Source organism: Ricinus communis, chromosome 4 (assembly GCF_019578655.1).
Source record: "Ricinus communis isolate WT05 ecotype wild-type chromosome 4, ASM1957865v1, whole genome shotgun sequence".
In the NCBI taxonomy this organism is placed as follows: Eukaryota; Viridiplantae; Streptophyta; class Magnoliopsida; order Malpighiales; family Euphorbiaceae; genus Ricinus; species Ricinus communis.
Genome location: NC_063259.1, coordinates 26401794 through 26417174, shown reverse-complemented (window position 1 = coordinate 26417174; position 15381 = coordinate 26401794). Strand labels below are relative to the sequence as shown.

Genomic DNA, 15381 nt, shown 5'->3' with positions numbered 1-15381 from the left:
GTGGTAATGTTGATATTTTTATATAAAAGACTTATAAAAATACTGAGTTGAAGTTCATTACTACAAAGTAACCATGGAACAGATCAAACATATTAAATTATATCCGATTATTTATCTACAAAATAATTGTCACTGTCGTACAATGATTTTTTTAATATAAAATTTTCATTAATGCTTTCCAATTCTGTAGCTGTGAGACTTTTACAGACAATACAGGTTAAATCTTTTAAATATATTACTTGCTTCATTTTATATTAACTGTTTTTTAATAATTTATTTAAATTAAAAAATATTTGATAAATTTAATTATAAAAAATATAATTAAATTAGATTAAATTACTCTTATATATATATATATTATAAAATTAATTATTTTTTTTTTCTAATATAAAAATAAAATAAAATAAAAATATCAATATTACATTAAGTATATAGAGATTACAGATAATTAAAATTCTTTTTATTTGAAAAAAAAGGGTTAATATAAATACAAATAATTAATTTTTTTTATTTAAAAAAAAAGACCTATGAAATGGAAGCTCTATTATATTAGCTTTCCTTTTAATGTATCTAAAACTTGTATTCTCGTTTTGGTATGATTGGACTTTTCTTTTGTAAAATTATATATAAGATTTCTTTCATTAATAAAATAAATTTGTAAATTATTAATATGTTAAGAAATTTTATTTTTGTTGAGCATTTGTAGTTAAAGTTTGCAATCTCTGTTACACTTTGGACCTGCATATACATCCATGACCAAATACTTGGCTTACACGATGATTACTGAACATTTCCTTTTGATACGAATTATGTTTGCAGAGGCTTACACTAGCTTTCAACTTACTGAATAGGAACAACTGAAATCTACTTGCTCGCAATATCAACTGAATGCTTACTCTAAACTTTGACAAAGGAATATATAATATAATGAGCTGAAATAGAAACTACACCTCAACAAGACGTGAATGTAAATACACAGCAAGTATGCGTGCCCTAGCGCCTCATTACAATGCTAGTTAATCAATCATTCTTCAGAAATTGGTAGGAAGATGAACCCAGATTGAGATCTAGAGTCTTGCGTATCCACTGAAGCTGTGGCTGCCGATCTCCTGAAAGTTGATGCAATGGGACAGTGCTGCTATCAGTTCCTTCAAATCGCCTGCTGTGTGAGTTGCACTCAGAGTCACTCGTAGCCTAATGTTTAAAGAAAATTCATGCCAAAATAGTTGAGCTGAGTGAGAGAAGCATTCTGAACGTTAAGTCATCCATTATATAAAACCTAATGTTGACCAAAAACTAGCCGTGAATATAAATGATATATAATTTCATCTCCAAAGCGTCATTAACTTAAATCCATCATCATATATCCAAGGTTCAATATTCCCTGATCACTTTCTGGCACTGGTAAATAATGACTTCTACTTCTATTCATAGACGGATGACTCACAAGTTGACAACATTGGATCAGATCAAAAAGGATAGTTCTGACCATCAATAATCTAAAATGTGAGAAAGCAACTCCGCATACATGCTGAATGGGTGTGTAATTGTCTGAGATGTTGCAATTAAACATTTGATAGTGTAAATAATTCCTTTTCACACATCAAATTGCAATCCACTCAAAACTTAGCACAAAACAGCATCTTAAATAGGCAGAAATCAAGAAATTTTTTTAACAATAAATCAGACTCATAAAAGATATTAAGATGATAAACAGGAATATGCAATAAAACCTGCATGAGTTGGGAGGCACTGTTGGAGGCCTGATTGCAGTCACATGAAAGCCAGATTTTAACAAGTACCTGATCCATGATTATAATTAGAGTTAGAGCTATCGCAGCAGTGGCCACAATGACATGCAAATAACACTTGAAAAGGAAGCAAGGGTGAGGAAAGAGAGGGAACCGGCTGGCTTTCAGGGCTTTCTCTTCACTCCCTACAACAAGGGAAATTATAGGACTTGTGATTGGGATTCCAGTTAAAGCCTGAAACTCTTGCACTCTATTCCAAACTGCCCTTCTGCGCCACACTTCTTTTGTTGCCACAATAACAGCAGCTGCGACATTATACTCAAGTTCTTAATGACAGAAACATCAAGCAGAGAGAAAGAACCCTTTGTTAAAATGATAACATAAATATCTCCGTGTACTGTAGTTTTACCAAATAATCCAATTTTATGATTATAGTTGGCTACTATATATGGAAATGAAACTAAAGTTTCTATGACCCCACAGAATTTTTGCATTTGAAATCAATCTTTAGTATCATCAAGAAAACGGAACTACATTAGTGAAGAAATTCCAGGTTCGGCGTTTATGGGAAACTGATCAGAACTAAAATTTCAGCAGAAAGAGCGTAGAATAATTAAAAAAGTCCAGCAATACAGAGTCTTCAAACAACAATAAAAGAAATTAGAACAGGAAAATCATTTACCATGGGCAGCAGCAGCAACAGGGACTGGAGAAGCAGTTGAAAATATGAAAGAGCGCCCCCTTGATTGTATGAGTTTCTTCAACTGTTTGCTGTTCGTATAGCATTGGCATAACAAATTTATCAATAAAGATAATTAGTGTCAGAAATGTATTCAAAAGTAGCATCAGTGAAGAAAACAAACTCATACAAAAGTTTCAAACAGGAAACCAATAAAAATGGATCAGATATGATGAAAAGTTTCATTTCCTTTCGCAATGTAGTAACATGCCCTACTTCTATTATTTTGTGTCTGTCTCAAGCAGTACAACTTTGGGATAGCACATGTGGACATTCTACCTGCATGCAATAAATCCGCCATGGCAACCAGCAGCTTTACTCAGGGTTCCAACACATATGTCGACGTCTTTTTCACAGTTGAATTCCTCAGCCACTCCACCACCATTTTTGCCACAAATAAATGTTCCATGAGCCTGAAAGAACTTTCAGCAAGTTTATTTCTCTTATTGTTGGTTGCATAGACTTTCATTATGTCAGCCTCCTAGTTAGTAATCAGTGGATTATATTGAACTGTGACAAGCACTTTTCCATTGTCACAATTTCACTAAATTAACTTATGCAGTCCAAAGCATTGCAGTTAAATATCATCACAAACGTAAAGCTCCGTAGAAATTTTTCAACCTTCAAGATAACTTACATCATCAATGACTAACAAAAAGCCATGCCTCTTGCGAAGTTTCACAAGCTCAGCCATCGGTGCAAAGTCTCCATCCATACTAAACAAGCTATAAAAAGACCAGAATGAGTGAAGCCACCAAGTAAGCATAGATAGAATAACCATATAATAGAGTTGATCCACAATTACAAGAAAAGTATGCAAGTTAAACTAACTCAGCTATTGGTACAAAGTCTCCATCCATACTAAACAAGCTATAATAAAAACAAAATGACTAAATCCACCATGTAAGAAAATGTACAGAAAGATTACAAGATAGTTGAGAAAAAAAGAAATGCAAACTAAACTGAGGTTGAATAGGTGAAATCCAAGGCGTCAGTGGGCTGAAGTTATAACACAACAATACGAAATTTTAATTTTTATTAAACTTGAAAATGATGGTGTTGTATCTGATACGTGAACAACTGCAGAAAGATAAAAGGAGGTATTAAACTATAGGGGTTAGAGTGAAACGGCGAACCTATCAGTTACGACAACTTTCTTCTTTAATGCACAATTTGACCTGTCAAAAATATAACATGCCTTAAAATGAAGATAAAATTTAAAAGTATGTACAAAGAATCATAGAGTATTTAGGTAATAAGGTAAGGACCTACAATAATGAACTAAGATGGGACATGTCACAGTGTTTATACACATGCACCTCTACATTCTGTTGACGTTCAGCAAGACGAATACCATCAATTATTGAAGCATGATTCAGTGTGTCAGAAAATATGGCAATCTTTTCCTTCTTCAGAGGTATTTCAGCTGAAGCCAAAAGAGAGCTGATGTTTCCAAGGGCTACCATCACTGCCATATTAGCAGCAAACCCTGTAGGACAAAGAAGACAATCCTAGCATAAATTAAGAATGAGTGCACATCAGTTTGCAGTTAAAAATCCTGGAGTTTCAAAAGAATATGAGACAAATAATTAGGCAGCTTTGAAACCGCAGAATTGACCTTCACTAATTTCAATTTTAACCAATTTACATTTTGTTATCCATGATCTGGACAATTGAAACTACTAGTATTAGATTGATGAGAGCATTTGCCAAATATATGATCATTTATGTTTTCTTCATATTTTCTCTAATTAGGTAAAACAATGGTAATTCCAGACAGCATGACATACAGAAACAGGACACTCGTCACCTTAAAGTATAAATCCAACAGCTTAGATAAGTTTCACACCAGAACCATGCAGATATCATGTCCATGTTCCACTGATCCAATGGAATTTATAATGAAAATGCTCTATTATTTGATAGCAGAAATATTTTTTTTTGAACGACTACAATTAACCCGAGGAATTCCAAATCATTTGAGCATATACCTCTTTCTTCTTCAAGTTTGCCAACGAAGACTCTAGTAACCTATGGTAATTGGTGTATCCGCAGATTAAAGCAGAACCTCTCGGTCCCATGCCATGTTCTTGGGCTGCCTGTTTTAGCATATAACTTTAAATATAACGATAGCAGATGTGACCAGCCCAAGTTATTGAACATGCAAATAATAAGAAGTAAGAAGGAAGAGGGCGTACAAGTAAGTTAATCATTATAAAAATAGTAAGTTGATCATTCTTTAATCCACACAGCAACAGTATAAAAAATAGTAAACCTTTGCAGCAGCCTTCCCAATTGTGGGATGTGCACTCAAACCCAAGTAGTCATTGCCAGAGAATAAAAGTAGCTTCTTTGACTGCTCAACATAATGACCCATTACTCCATTTCCACTTACAATCTCATCTCCTGTAAGAACCCGTCAAGTCAGAATCAAGAATGCATTGGCAAGAGAATCAAGAATGCGGTTGATTCTTGACTATCAAGAAAATTATTTACTCATTTTAGTATGTACCTGAACTGGGAGTTTCAAGGAGCCATTTGTGAAATGTGGAATCAGAAATGGAGACTTCAACTGAAGAGCGATCCCAAGGCTGCATTTCATCGAACACCTCGTAATCATCGCCAGCCACTTCAAGTGGTTCGGATTTTGGTGAATAAGTTTCTCTGGATAAGTAAATGGGTCTTAGAGATCGAAGCAGTTTTAACGACTCAAGCCTTTCAAGTGCTTCCTCTACCCAGTAGTCCCATGATCTCTTCTCCATTTTTGCAAATTGAGAGAGAGAGAGAGAGAAACAGAGAGATATAGTAATGAGGCGGCAGCTCAACGTAGGTAGTTGAGCTGAACAGGAGGTAGTTAAGAAAATCGTGAGATATCGGGTTTCTGTGATGTAACTGGTTTTTTTTTTGTTCTAAAAAATAGAAGGGCAAAGGTGCCATTTTGCACCTAACACTTTGGATGAAAAGTGGTTTTGCCCATGGCCCAAATATACACTTAAATTGTCAAAAGCTGCAATTTAAACCCTTCAATGTAAGAGAGAAATTAACAGTGCTGATGTGGCTAACGGTTGTTTAACATATACAATTTTCATTAGTTTATAATTAATTAAATAACATTTTAATATTAAAAAGGGACCGTTTTTCTCTCCTCCTCCTGCTCTTTCTTTTTCTTCTTCTTCTTCATTTTTTTGTCCCTTAAGAAAAAAGAATTAATGGTTGTATGACAGGCATAATCTCAACTAATTCGTCGCTAGTCCAAAATGTGAAGTTGAGGACCAAGAGTCAACTCATCACCATTCTCAAGTTTATGAATACAGGCATCAATTCCTTCATTTTTGTCATTTCTTCCGGCATGATTTCTAAAGAAAAATTAAGGTAATTTTTTTCAAGAGAATAGAAATTGAGTAACCAATTAGAGTGAGAAAAAAGGTTCGCAGCGGAGTACCAGTGATCATGAATGGTGAGAAGGAGCTTGACACGAGCAACGTGGTGATTTCCTTCAAATAATCATTCTCCATTCGCAGCAATTTCACTATTTCTTTGAACTTTCTCATTCATATATTAAAAAAACATATATAGAAAATAAATAAAATACAGAGAACACAAATAAAAATCTTTAATTCTTTCCCTGAATTCATTAAAGCTATGGCTCCATAATTTGATGAGATTAGTTCCAGAATTATTCTAAATTTGCAGCAATTCACTCTTTCCCTTTTCTTTCTCATAATACCCAAAAATAGTTTAAAATCACCACCAACACAACACTAATCACAAATAAATTTAACAACTACAATAAAAAGCTTGACTTTGAGCTATAGAATCGTCTTTGTTAGGGTGGAAAGAAAGAAAAGGATGTGTTTGGTGAAGATGATAGAGCGGTGAGATAAAAAAAATAAAAAAAAAAATTTGATGTTAAAATATTTCAATTCACGCACTAAATTGGGAGAGTATACACCACTCTCCCAATTTGAATTTAAATAATCCTTTATTTTCTTTTTAATATATTAGTGGAGCCCATATTTAGTCACGTGAGCTGAAGCTAACGTCTGTTAACTTATATATTAAATGAGAGTTTAAATTTCAAGTTCTAAAAAAGAATAGTTTAAGGATAACTCCGTTCTTTAGCTTAATCGTTAAAGGTAAAATTGCCTTTTTTTCCAAAATAAAAAGTTATCCGATGGTATTTTATTATTTCATTTCATGTTAGCAAGTGAAAATAATTAAAAAATAGAATAATGTATTATCACAAACTATAAAAATATAACATTAAAAAAAATCTTAAATAATATTAATATAATAACATTTCAAAAAATTAAATTATAATTACCTAATTTCTAAAATAATATATAAGCTTTATTGTACGCTAAAAGGATAAAAGTTAATAACTCATTTTTTTTTTTTTTTTATCTTTATATAATTAGATTCTAAAGGATGTCAGTTAGTAAAGGATAGAGGAAGTGACTCAGTCAATGTTGTTTCAAAAAAGTTACACTCAATGTTAATAGTGCAAACCAAAGTGAGCTGGTCACAAGGTAGTTAAGAGAATTATGATATTTCAGAATTTTATGCTATGCTCAGTTTGTCTAAAGATTATGCATAGCTTAATTCTAAGCAAACGGTTAAAAAGTAGGCAACATATTATATTTTTTCTATTATGTATTTAAAATTTCAATCTTTATTTATTGACAAAAATATATGTCAATCTTTTGAATTCTGAATGATGAGTAAATTACTGATTTGATTTACTCTAGTTGAAATTTTATTTGTAAAAACTTAATCATCAACTAATTGAGAAAATATTAATTATTAGGCCTAGTGGTCAAAATAAGTCAAATTTTAGAGAGTTTTAGTTTTATAATTTTAGCAAAATGTATAGTAATTTTGTCGATTTAAAATTCAGGTTAAAATTTTAAAAAAAAAATCATAAGACTTACTTAGTATATCATTTGGAATATTTATTATTTAACACTTGAAATCTAGTTTAAGCAGTAAAAGTGTTTACTGTCCGAACCATAAATTTTTTGTTTGAATTTTCTTGTCCTTATTAGATGAGTTTTCGTCTTACGACAGACATAAGAAAATCACTATCACTTGTTGTATAGCTCTTACATGAATAACAAGAATATACCCTACGTAAAACCAAATCAACATGCATTAGTGATCACAGCCCTAAACTAACTAAAACTCTGCTCTTCTTCAATACTAATGCGAATTTGTGCTCTTTCTTTCTAGCACATCCAATCCAATTCTGAGTCTATTTGAATAAAAACTTCAAATGAGACCGAAAATTCAGAAAATTACTCTCTAACTATGTCTTTGTTGCTCAAGCTCTATCCATCTTTGTCCTTGCGCAAATGACTATGAAAACTCTCTTACTTTTCCCCTTTCTCTCTTTCTCCTTCTCAATCTCAGAGCCACAATTAGGGAGCATGAGTTTAAGACCCACCGCAACACTTTTAAAGTGCCCGGTGATAGTTGCCTAATTACAAAGACACTTTTTTTTACTTCCCCTGTAACTTTATTAGCATTGACTGTCGTTCAGAACTAAACTGAAAATACCAACTTGTTGGAATGATAGGGGTTTTCCTTCGCTAATTATGTTAAAAGTAGCTGTCCTTTCTGCGGCAGGTTAGAGATGAAATTAAACGCAACTTGTCGTTCGCCATTCAGAAAACATATATATATTGTCGTTGGGCCTCAAAAATTTCAAATATAGTCAAGTGCATAATCTGAACATCTATTTTTAATGATCAATGTTTAACAAGAGATTGAGCTCTACTATATTTCCCTAATACGTTTTGACATTGTACTGTTTTAATTTTTTTAAGTGTTAATTTGTTCGAGTAGGGTCCAAATTGAAACTAGTTAATAGACAGAAGGACTCAAGCCTAAGATGTAAATGAGAAGTGAATAATGCCAAGAATAATAGACAGAAGGACTCAAGCCTAATACGTTCACTTTTGGTTTTTAAGTTTCTGCCAAAATCTGCAGGAAGGGCAATTCCAAGAATTATCTTTCTGGTAATTATTTGTTCCATTCTCTTGTCAATTTATTTTCTTGCAATTCACAACACCATTTACTTGAGGCTATTTAGTTAAAAATCTATCAAAAATGAAGAGGAAAGATCCCGAGTGTGAATCTTTTGTAAATGCTAATTAAGAAAAGAATGCTAATTAAGCAAATGGTCAATCAATCAAGAACCACAAAAACAGTATAGCCAAATTAGCTGTTATAGTTGCATCTCTATCCTTAATTGACAAATTAACTTACGTTAAGAGAAGAAGACATCCATATTTGTAGTAGTTGAACTTGGAAATTTATTCTTTTTAGACCAAAGCCAAATCTTAGAAACTGAGAAGCTATCTCCTCTGGTCCTGCCATTAATTTTCTTACCTTCCACATCTCCATCCACTGCCGATGATTCATACTCTCCTCTAACATTGATGCTATCATGATGAGATAAGGCTACTTGCAGATTTGAATCACCCACCACATACTGAACTGTCCCCAGTGAGTAGCATCTTCTAGCATCCAAGTTACTTCTGGTCTCTTCTCGTCCTCTCTCTCCACTTGTTTCTCCTTCATTTAGACTTCGAAACTTGCCAAGTCTAACCGAAAATACCCTCTTTTCAACTACACTTTCCTCTGTGGTGATTCCTGTTTTTTGACCATTAGAAGATCCATCATTATCTCCATCGCTAGGAAGCCCATTTGATACTTCCCTCAACACATCAAAATTAAACGAGGGGTTCTCCATAGGAAGACTAGAGCTCAAAAGGGTACCTCTACAGAGAGGGCAAGTAGAGTTTGAAAGAAGCCATGTATCAATACAATGAATGTGAAAAGCATGACTACACATAGGAAGCAACCTAAGCCTGTCTCTGTCTGAGAATTCACATAAGCAAACTGCACAATCAAATGGTTCTTTTAAACCCATGATATCTTTGTAGTAAAAAACAGGTAGTGCATCAACGAAAGCTTGGTCTAGACCAGAATCATGTTGGCGAAATAGCTGTTGAAGTTGTCTTTGAAGAGAGTGAGACCTTGAGATTTCTGGGTATCTATTGGAATGAAAAATTGCTGAAAAATGTGACCTTTTCAGGAGACATCTAACAAGCAAATGAAGAACACCAGAAACAAAGAAGATAACAGCTAGAATTATTATAACCAAGAGAATTACAGGGCTAATTCTGTTAAAAGATGATGATGACGATGATGCCAAGGTCGAATCATCTTCATCGTAAGGAGTGGTTGAGATTGAAGAGGGAGGTGAAAAAGGAGGTGGGTTTATAGGAAAACCATATTTTTGCTCGATTTCGCATAGAATTCTACACATTCTTGCAGATGGGTATGTTAAAAAACAACTCTTTCACGTATGTTTCGCAAGTTCAGCCATTTGTAGTACTTAATAGAAAGTGAATGCATGCCTACAAAAAAGACATTCTTGCTTGAGTTGGAGACATAGAAGAGAAAAAAGGATGAGCAAGCTAAGAATATTAGGAATTGAGTATGCAGTGAGGAAATTCTCGGTTCTATCTAAGATGCACTTTAGGAGGTAAAGAGAACTCCCTTTTGAGTCTTTCTGTTTTAGCTTGAAAGCTGAAAATAAATTGCAAGATTAAAGAGAAAGTGAACTTGATGAGAATGTTCTTTCTTTACGTGAAGAGTAAACATGACAACACTAAAAGAATCCAAAAAAAAAAAGTATTGGGTGGGTTATTTGGTGATGATGGCCTGATGGGGCCAATGCTTTGAACTGTTAACTGCGATACAAAATCCTTCCTAATCAATTTAAATGAGTGAAGAGAGAAATTAAAAGAAGTGGTTAAGGCTAGGAAGGAGTGGTTGTGGAAGAGTGAGGGAGAGTTGGCCCGTGTTGATGATAACAAAAGACTCCAAATTTATGTTAAATATTTTCCGCATTGGCATGATACATTTGTCATCCTTTTAACCAAACTTTGCAGGCCCACTGCTAACTATCCGAGGACATGAAGACTCTTCTTTAGACCTACTCTTGTTCCCCTCGTTCAGGGTTCATATATGCATATAACGAAAAAGAGATAGTCAAAGACGAGGGTGCCACAATGGAAAATGGAAAATAATTAATAGGTCCACCACCACTCAAAATTTGATTATCTACAGTGGCTTGTGTGGCTTCTTTTCTCATCAACATTAGTCGAAATAATTACCCTCTCATGATTGTTTTTCGGTATCGTAGCCTGCCAATCACGGAAAATTCCCACCAATCTTGGCAAAATGGAGTGCTACTTTTGGGTTGGGATGTAAAAATATTAAATGAAAGGAAGAGAAAAAGGTTATAATATAACCAATTACCACAGAAACAACAAAGTCTAGTGTTAGTCACCTAATCATGCTTTGCTGCCACTAGAGACTTTTCTACTAATGTGACTAACCTAAATTAGCTAATTACTCATTCTAATTCAATTATCCGAAATAATCACAAATGATGATATCATTATCTTTTTATTTAAGAAAAAAAAGAAGAAGCAAAAGTCTAAAGACTAAAATGTGGACAAGACCTAATGGTAGGTCACATGCGCTTTTCGTTAGAGGCATGGCACTAATAGCGTTCTTGATTGTGCCCACTCGAGCAGGTGATAATGACTAACCATATTTGCCGTGGTTTGACAAATTTCTATGATGATTGTTTGATGTCCAAGTCCAACCAATAAAGTTGTTTGATTATATCCATTTTGAAGGTTCTTACTTCACACGGTAAAATAATAATAGTAGTAGTAGATCACAGGATTGGAAGTCTTGTAATAATTTTTGTCTTTTTAAGGTTCTGGTCATTCACGAGAAATTGTGCAGAGACCCAACCCATTTCAGAATAGCACTATACTATAGTATATGCAGCATCTTGGTTTTACAAGATACAAACATTTTTGTCTCATTCCATTGCATTCAGATCCATCAATTACCCAATTCAGGTACCTTCTATCCAGCCAGTTGTTATTTCAGACAATACTGAATGCTCGACTTCTTTTTCTTACTTTTATAGTTTTGTTCTTATGTGTAATTAAACTGCTGTAGGTCAGAGGCATCGACAAGAAAGTGAACATTTTGACTTTTACCATGCTTCCATTTAATAATTACTAATCGCTATTAATAGATGCTGCACAGAGATTCCATGCATTTTGATCTTGTCCAATTGGAGTAGGAAAACTAATTCGTCTTTCTTTAATCTTGTCAATTTCAATGCAAGTTAATCTGGGCTAAAACTTTTCAGTAATGGCGTCAACCATGATTTTGTTAGCCGCCAGACTCGAAAGTTAGGTCATACATCAAGTATTAACTCTGCAATACATGTAGGAAAAACACTACAGTGTTCTGAATCACAAATTTTGTAGGGCAAAGAACTATGTTCCAGTACATTTCTTAACTTCTCTTGGTTTACATATGCAAAGGATTACAAGCAAATTTCCTACATCCTACATTTATCCTATAGCAAGTGTGTTCATGGCATGTCTAATCATGGTTCAGAGATTATGGACCTCTCTTCATCCTCTTTTATCGAGTTTATCATCATAACAATTTGAGTTATGGTTGGCCTTTCATTTGGGGAGGGATTTATGCACTTCAACGCTACCTGTAACAGGTTCACCATCCTCTCTTCACTTGCACCTTCTGATATCAAGGCCCTGTCAAAAACTTCAACCGTCCACTCCTCGCTAACAACTGAGTGCACCCATTTTGCCAAATCGAACCCGTTATTTTCGACCAATTTCCCTGTCAAAAGCTCCAGAAGAATCACACCGAAGGCATAGACATCGACCTTGAAGGTGCTATAAAGGCGGCTACTCGGAGCATTCTGTTTGTAGCTATCAGTTTTCGATAGCAATGATTGATCTTGGTTTTCAACCACCATTAGACCATATTCACTGATGCATGGTTCCATATTCTCATTAAATAATATGTTTGTGGATTTCAGGTTTCCATGAGCAATTCCATCTTCCCAAAATTCCTGATGAATAAATGCTAATGTCTCAGCAATTATGGTTGCCACATTCAGTCTGCTTCCCCAGTCAAATACCTGACCATTCTGGGATCCTGAGATCAACAATAGTACAAAAGTGTCACTGTAAAGAGAACAGCAGTCAAGGATAGTTTATTTTTTTCATACTGAGTTAGTCTAATTAGAGAGTTGTTAGCTGGTTAACTAATATGCTACAGTTAATAGTTTTGTATATATACACTAATATATAAATATCTTTTGAAACAGTAATTACTGATCCTGATGAAATTACAATTCAAGAGTATAGGGAGGATTTAGGGTATAGGCATATACTATACCATGAAGAAGTTTGAAGAGGCTGCCATTCTGCTGAAATTCATACACCAAAAGCTTCTCTTCCTTGGAGCAATAGAAGGCGACTGGAGACAAAAATCTTGGATGCTTCACTTGTTGTATCCTCTGTATCCTCTTCTTGAAGTCTTCACTAGAAATGCCCAAGTACTTGATCCTCTTCACTATCAGGATTATCTCATCATTAAGCAAGACCTTGTAGAGGCTCCCATGCTTTCCTTTTCCAAGCAACTCAGCTGGAGCTCGAAGCAAGTCCTCAAATTTCAGCTCCTTCACCAAAGAACTTGTAAGAACCACAAGTGCTGATGAAGGCATTCCATTTTCCGCTGATGTAATTGAGTACTCCGATCTGTACTCTGCTCTGTTCCCAGCAGTTCTGGATTCGCCTAAAGTAGCATTAGTTTTGTTGCCGGTATCTGTTGCCACCATAGGATCGATTTTTGCTTCTTTAGACTTCCTATTACTGATAAATTTCAGAGCAATTAATAACAGAATAACCAGGGCAAGAATTATATAGCCCGAGTAGATGAGGAACCCATTTTTTGATGAATGCTTTGACTTTGTCTCTGGTGGAGGAGGAGCTAATGGTGGACATGCGTTTAATAATGGTTTTCTACATAATCCAGGATTACCTGAAAATTTGTCAATGGTGAACTTACCTTTGACATCAGGAATCGGTCCGATGAAATTGTTGTTGGCGACATTAAATTCCTGAAGGTTGGAGAAATCAAATTCTGGTATTCCACCACTAAGCTGATTGTTCTCAGCAAGAAACGATATTAGGCCTGAAATCCGAGACAGACCAGAAACTTGACCTGACAAATTATTGTTGGATATTTCAAGCCTTTTCAAGTTACTCAATTGTGAAAGAGAGTCAGGAATATCACCAGATAACTTGTTTCCACTTAGATACAAGTGAGTTAAGTGTTTGCAGTTTCTAATCTCCTCAGGTATCAAGCCAGAAATGTTATTCCGATTCAAGCTCAAGACAATGAGAGACTTTGCTGTGCACACAGAACTGGCATCAAAAGTTCCAGTGAAGTTGAACTCATCAAGAATTATTTTCTTTACAGCTAGTGACTTGGAATCACAGTTCACACCCACCCATGTGTCCCTGCAAGGATCAGAATTATTATCCCAACCCCATATCTGGTCATTTGGCATATTTCCTCCTGACAGCTTCTCCATGAACTGCAGTAGCGACCGCCTCACATTTTCTTCTTCTGAATTTGACAATGGAAAGATAAGAAAGATCAAAATAACGAGGACGCAGTTGGAAATTCGATGCATTTTTCAATAAACTAACTGATAGTTCCGTGAAAATGGCTTCCTTGTATATGATGGATGGAGTAATAAAACAAGGAGAACGTAACAAAGCTGATTTTATTTGCTTACACCAGATCGAATGCCAATTGGCTGAATTTACAAAGGGAGGTTTGTAATGTAATAGCTGTGATCGCCAATAAGGCCTTGCAGAAATTTGCAAAAAGGCCTAAAACAACATGTTCAACCTTTGAGGCCGGCAGCTCTGACTAAATCATGATATAGAATTGCCATTTCCTTTTCAGTTCGGCTGCTCACTAAACAACAATGCCTAGTGACTCTATCAGCGGGCTAATTGATCATTATATTATTCTGTATGATACAGTGTAGCTTTCTCATTGATCTTGATTCTCCATACAAGTGGCTAAGTAACTATGATACAACATATTTCTATTTATTTACCCTAGTTTATTAAAGATTGAGCTTTATATTCAAGAACCAGGTGAGAAAGCAGTGTGATGGAAACTGTACCTCTTCAACTGCAACCTGGGATTCTCATCCAGTGTAACGACAGTTTCATCAATACAAGAATAAAATTTAGATTTCTTTTGTCTAGATATCAATAACTGCATCAGTAAAAGAGAAAAAGAAAAGATATGACCTTTTATTGTATGCTGTTATTTGTCAATTGACAATTTCTGTGATTGAGGATATTGAACTCTTCCAATGATATAATATATTGCAGATATTGGCAAAAGGGACCTGCCATTTCTTTTATCAATCGACATCAGATAGAGAGGTCGGAAGTGGAAATGTAAAAGAAGAGAGAACAATGCATAAACGTCCAGAGTACATGCATGTAAGAATCAAATATCAGATTATTGAACTGATCATGCATATCCGAAAAGGAAAAAGAGGAATATAACTCCATCATTGATTATTAAATAAATATATGAGATAGCTGGTTCGGATATATAAATATATTTTTTAAAATAGATTAAGACATTAGCAAATAATACTCAACATGAATAAACATATAATACACCACATATTTATTAAATATATCTATACTTATAGAAACATTATATATTATGATATTCAATAAATATATATGTGATTTTGATCCAGCTTTAGGACATTAAGATTTTTTTAAACTTTAATAATGAATATAATTCAATACTAATATTATGTTATGAGACCTTTCTAATAATGTATTACATATATAAACTGAATTTATAAATTAAAAGATATATAAATTTAAACAGCAAATTAAAGAAAAAGGAAAAAAAGAAGAGTGAGAAATA

At 34.2% G+C, this 15381-nt stretch overlaps 3 protein-coding genes and 1 long non-coding RNA gene across 11 annotated transcripts; 1 reads left to right on the top strand and 3 right to left on the bottom strand.

The window, feature by feature from the left end:
- Positions 1–780: 780 nt before the first annotated feature.
- Positions 781–5520, bottom strand: LOC8289039 (8-amino-7-oxononanoate synthase). Of its 6 annotated transcripts, none has more exons than XM_048372703.1 (11): positions 5003–5520; positions 4766–4896; positions 4482–4589; positions 3763–4001; positions 3627–3668; positions 3128–3206; positions 2770–2912; positions 2434–2522; positions 1906–2056; positions 1734–1802; positions 781–1194 (listed from the first exon to the last, which is right to left on the bottom strand). In XM_048372703.1, exons 1-11 carry the CDS (start codon positions 5250–5252, stop codon positions 1068–1070), a joined length of 1428 nt encoding a protein of 475 aa, XP_048228660.1. In that variant the 5' UTR covers positions 5253–5520; the 3' UTR covers positions 781–1067. The 6 variants fall into 6 exon arrangements, with proteins under 6 accessions (XP_048228660.1, XP_048228659.1, XP_015577602.2 ...); XM_048372702.1 differs by having other exon boundaries at positions 3128–3215; positions 5003–5511; XM_015722116.2 differs by having other exon boundaries at positions 2770–2903; positions 5003–5481.
- A 3081-nt stretch (positions 5521–8601) lies between these two features.
- Positions 8602–10424, bottom strand: LOC8289040 (RING-H2 finger protein ATL46). The gene has a single exon (XM_002511387.4). It carries the CDS (start codon positions 9821–9823, stop codon positions 8759–8761), a length of 1065 nt encoding a protein of 354 aa, XP_002511433.1. The 5' UTR covers positions 9824–10424; the 3' UTR covers positions 8602–8758.
- A 639-nt stretch (positions 10425–11063) lies between these two features.
- LOC125369778 lies at positions 11064–13339 on the top strand. 3 transcript variants are annotated; one of them, XR_007215495.1, is made up of 2 exons: positions 11064–11438; positions 12440–13339. It is a non-coding gene; the product is annotated as an uncharacterized LOC125369778 (long non-coding RNA). The 3 variants fall into 3 exon arrangements; XR_007215497.1 differs by having other exon boundaries at positions 12107–13339; XR_007215496.1 differs by lacking the exon at positions 11064–11438 and adding an exon at positions 12149–12290.
- LOC8289041 (probable inactive receptor kinase At2g26730) lies at positions 11851–14981 on the bottom strand. Its single transcript, XM_002511388.4, has 2 exons — positions 12802–14981; positions 11851–12558 (listed from the first exon to the last, which is right to left on the bottom strand). Exons 1-2 carry the CDS (start codon positions 14102–14104, stop codon positions 11981–11983), a joined length of 1881 nt encoding a protein of 626 aa, XP_002511434.2. The 5' UTR covers positions 14105–14981; the 3' UTR covers positions 11851–11980.
- Positions 14982–15381: the final 400 nt, after the last annotated feature.

Bases quoted from the DNA above. Each gene is read 5' to 3' on its own strand.
- LOC8289039 (XM_048372702.1), bottom strand. From the start codon at position 5,252: ATGGAGAAGAGATCATGGGACTACTGGGTAGAGGAAGCACTTGAAAGG. The intron at 3,669-3,762 runs GTAGGTCCTTAC...TATTTTTGACAG, and splicing joins TCCCATCTTAGTTCATTATT to GTCAAATTGTGCATTAAAGA. The intron at 3,216-3,626 runs GTTCGCCGTTTC...GTCTTTTTATAG, and splicing joins AAAGTTGTCGTAACTGATAG to CTTGTTTAGTATGGATGGAG.
- LOC8289040 (XM_002511387.4), bottom strand. From the start codon at position 9,823: ATGTGTAGAATTCTATGCGAAATCGAGCAAAAATATGGTTTTCCTATA.
- LOC8289041 (XM_002511388.4), bottom strand. From the start codon at position 14,104: ATGCATCGAATTTCCAACTGCGTCCTCGTTATTTTGATCTTTCTTATC. The intron at 12,559-12,801 runs GTATAGTATATG...TGTTGATCTCAG, and splicing joins CCTCTTCAAACTTCTTCATG to GATCCCAGAATGGTCAGGTA.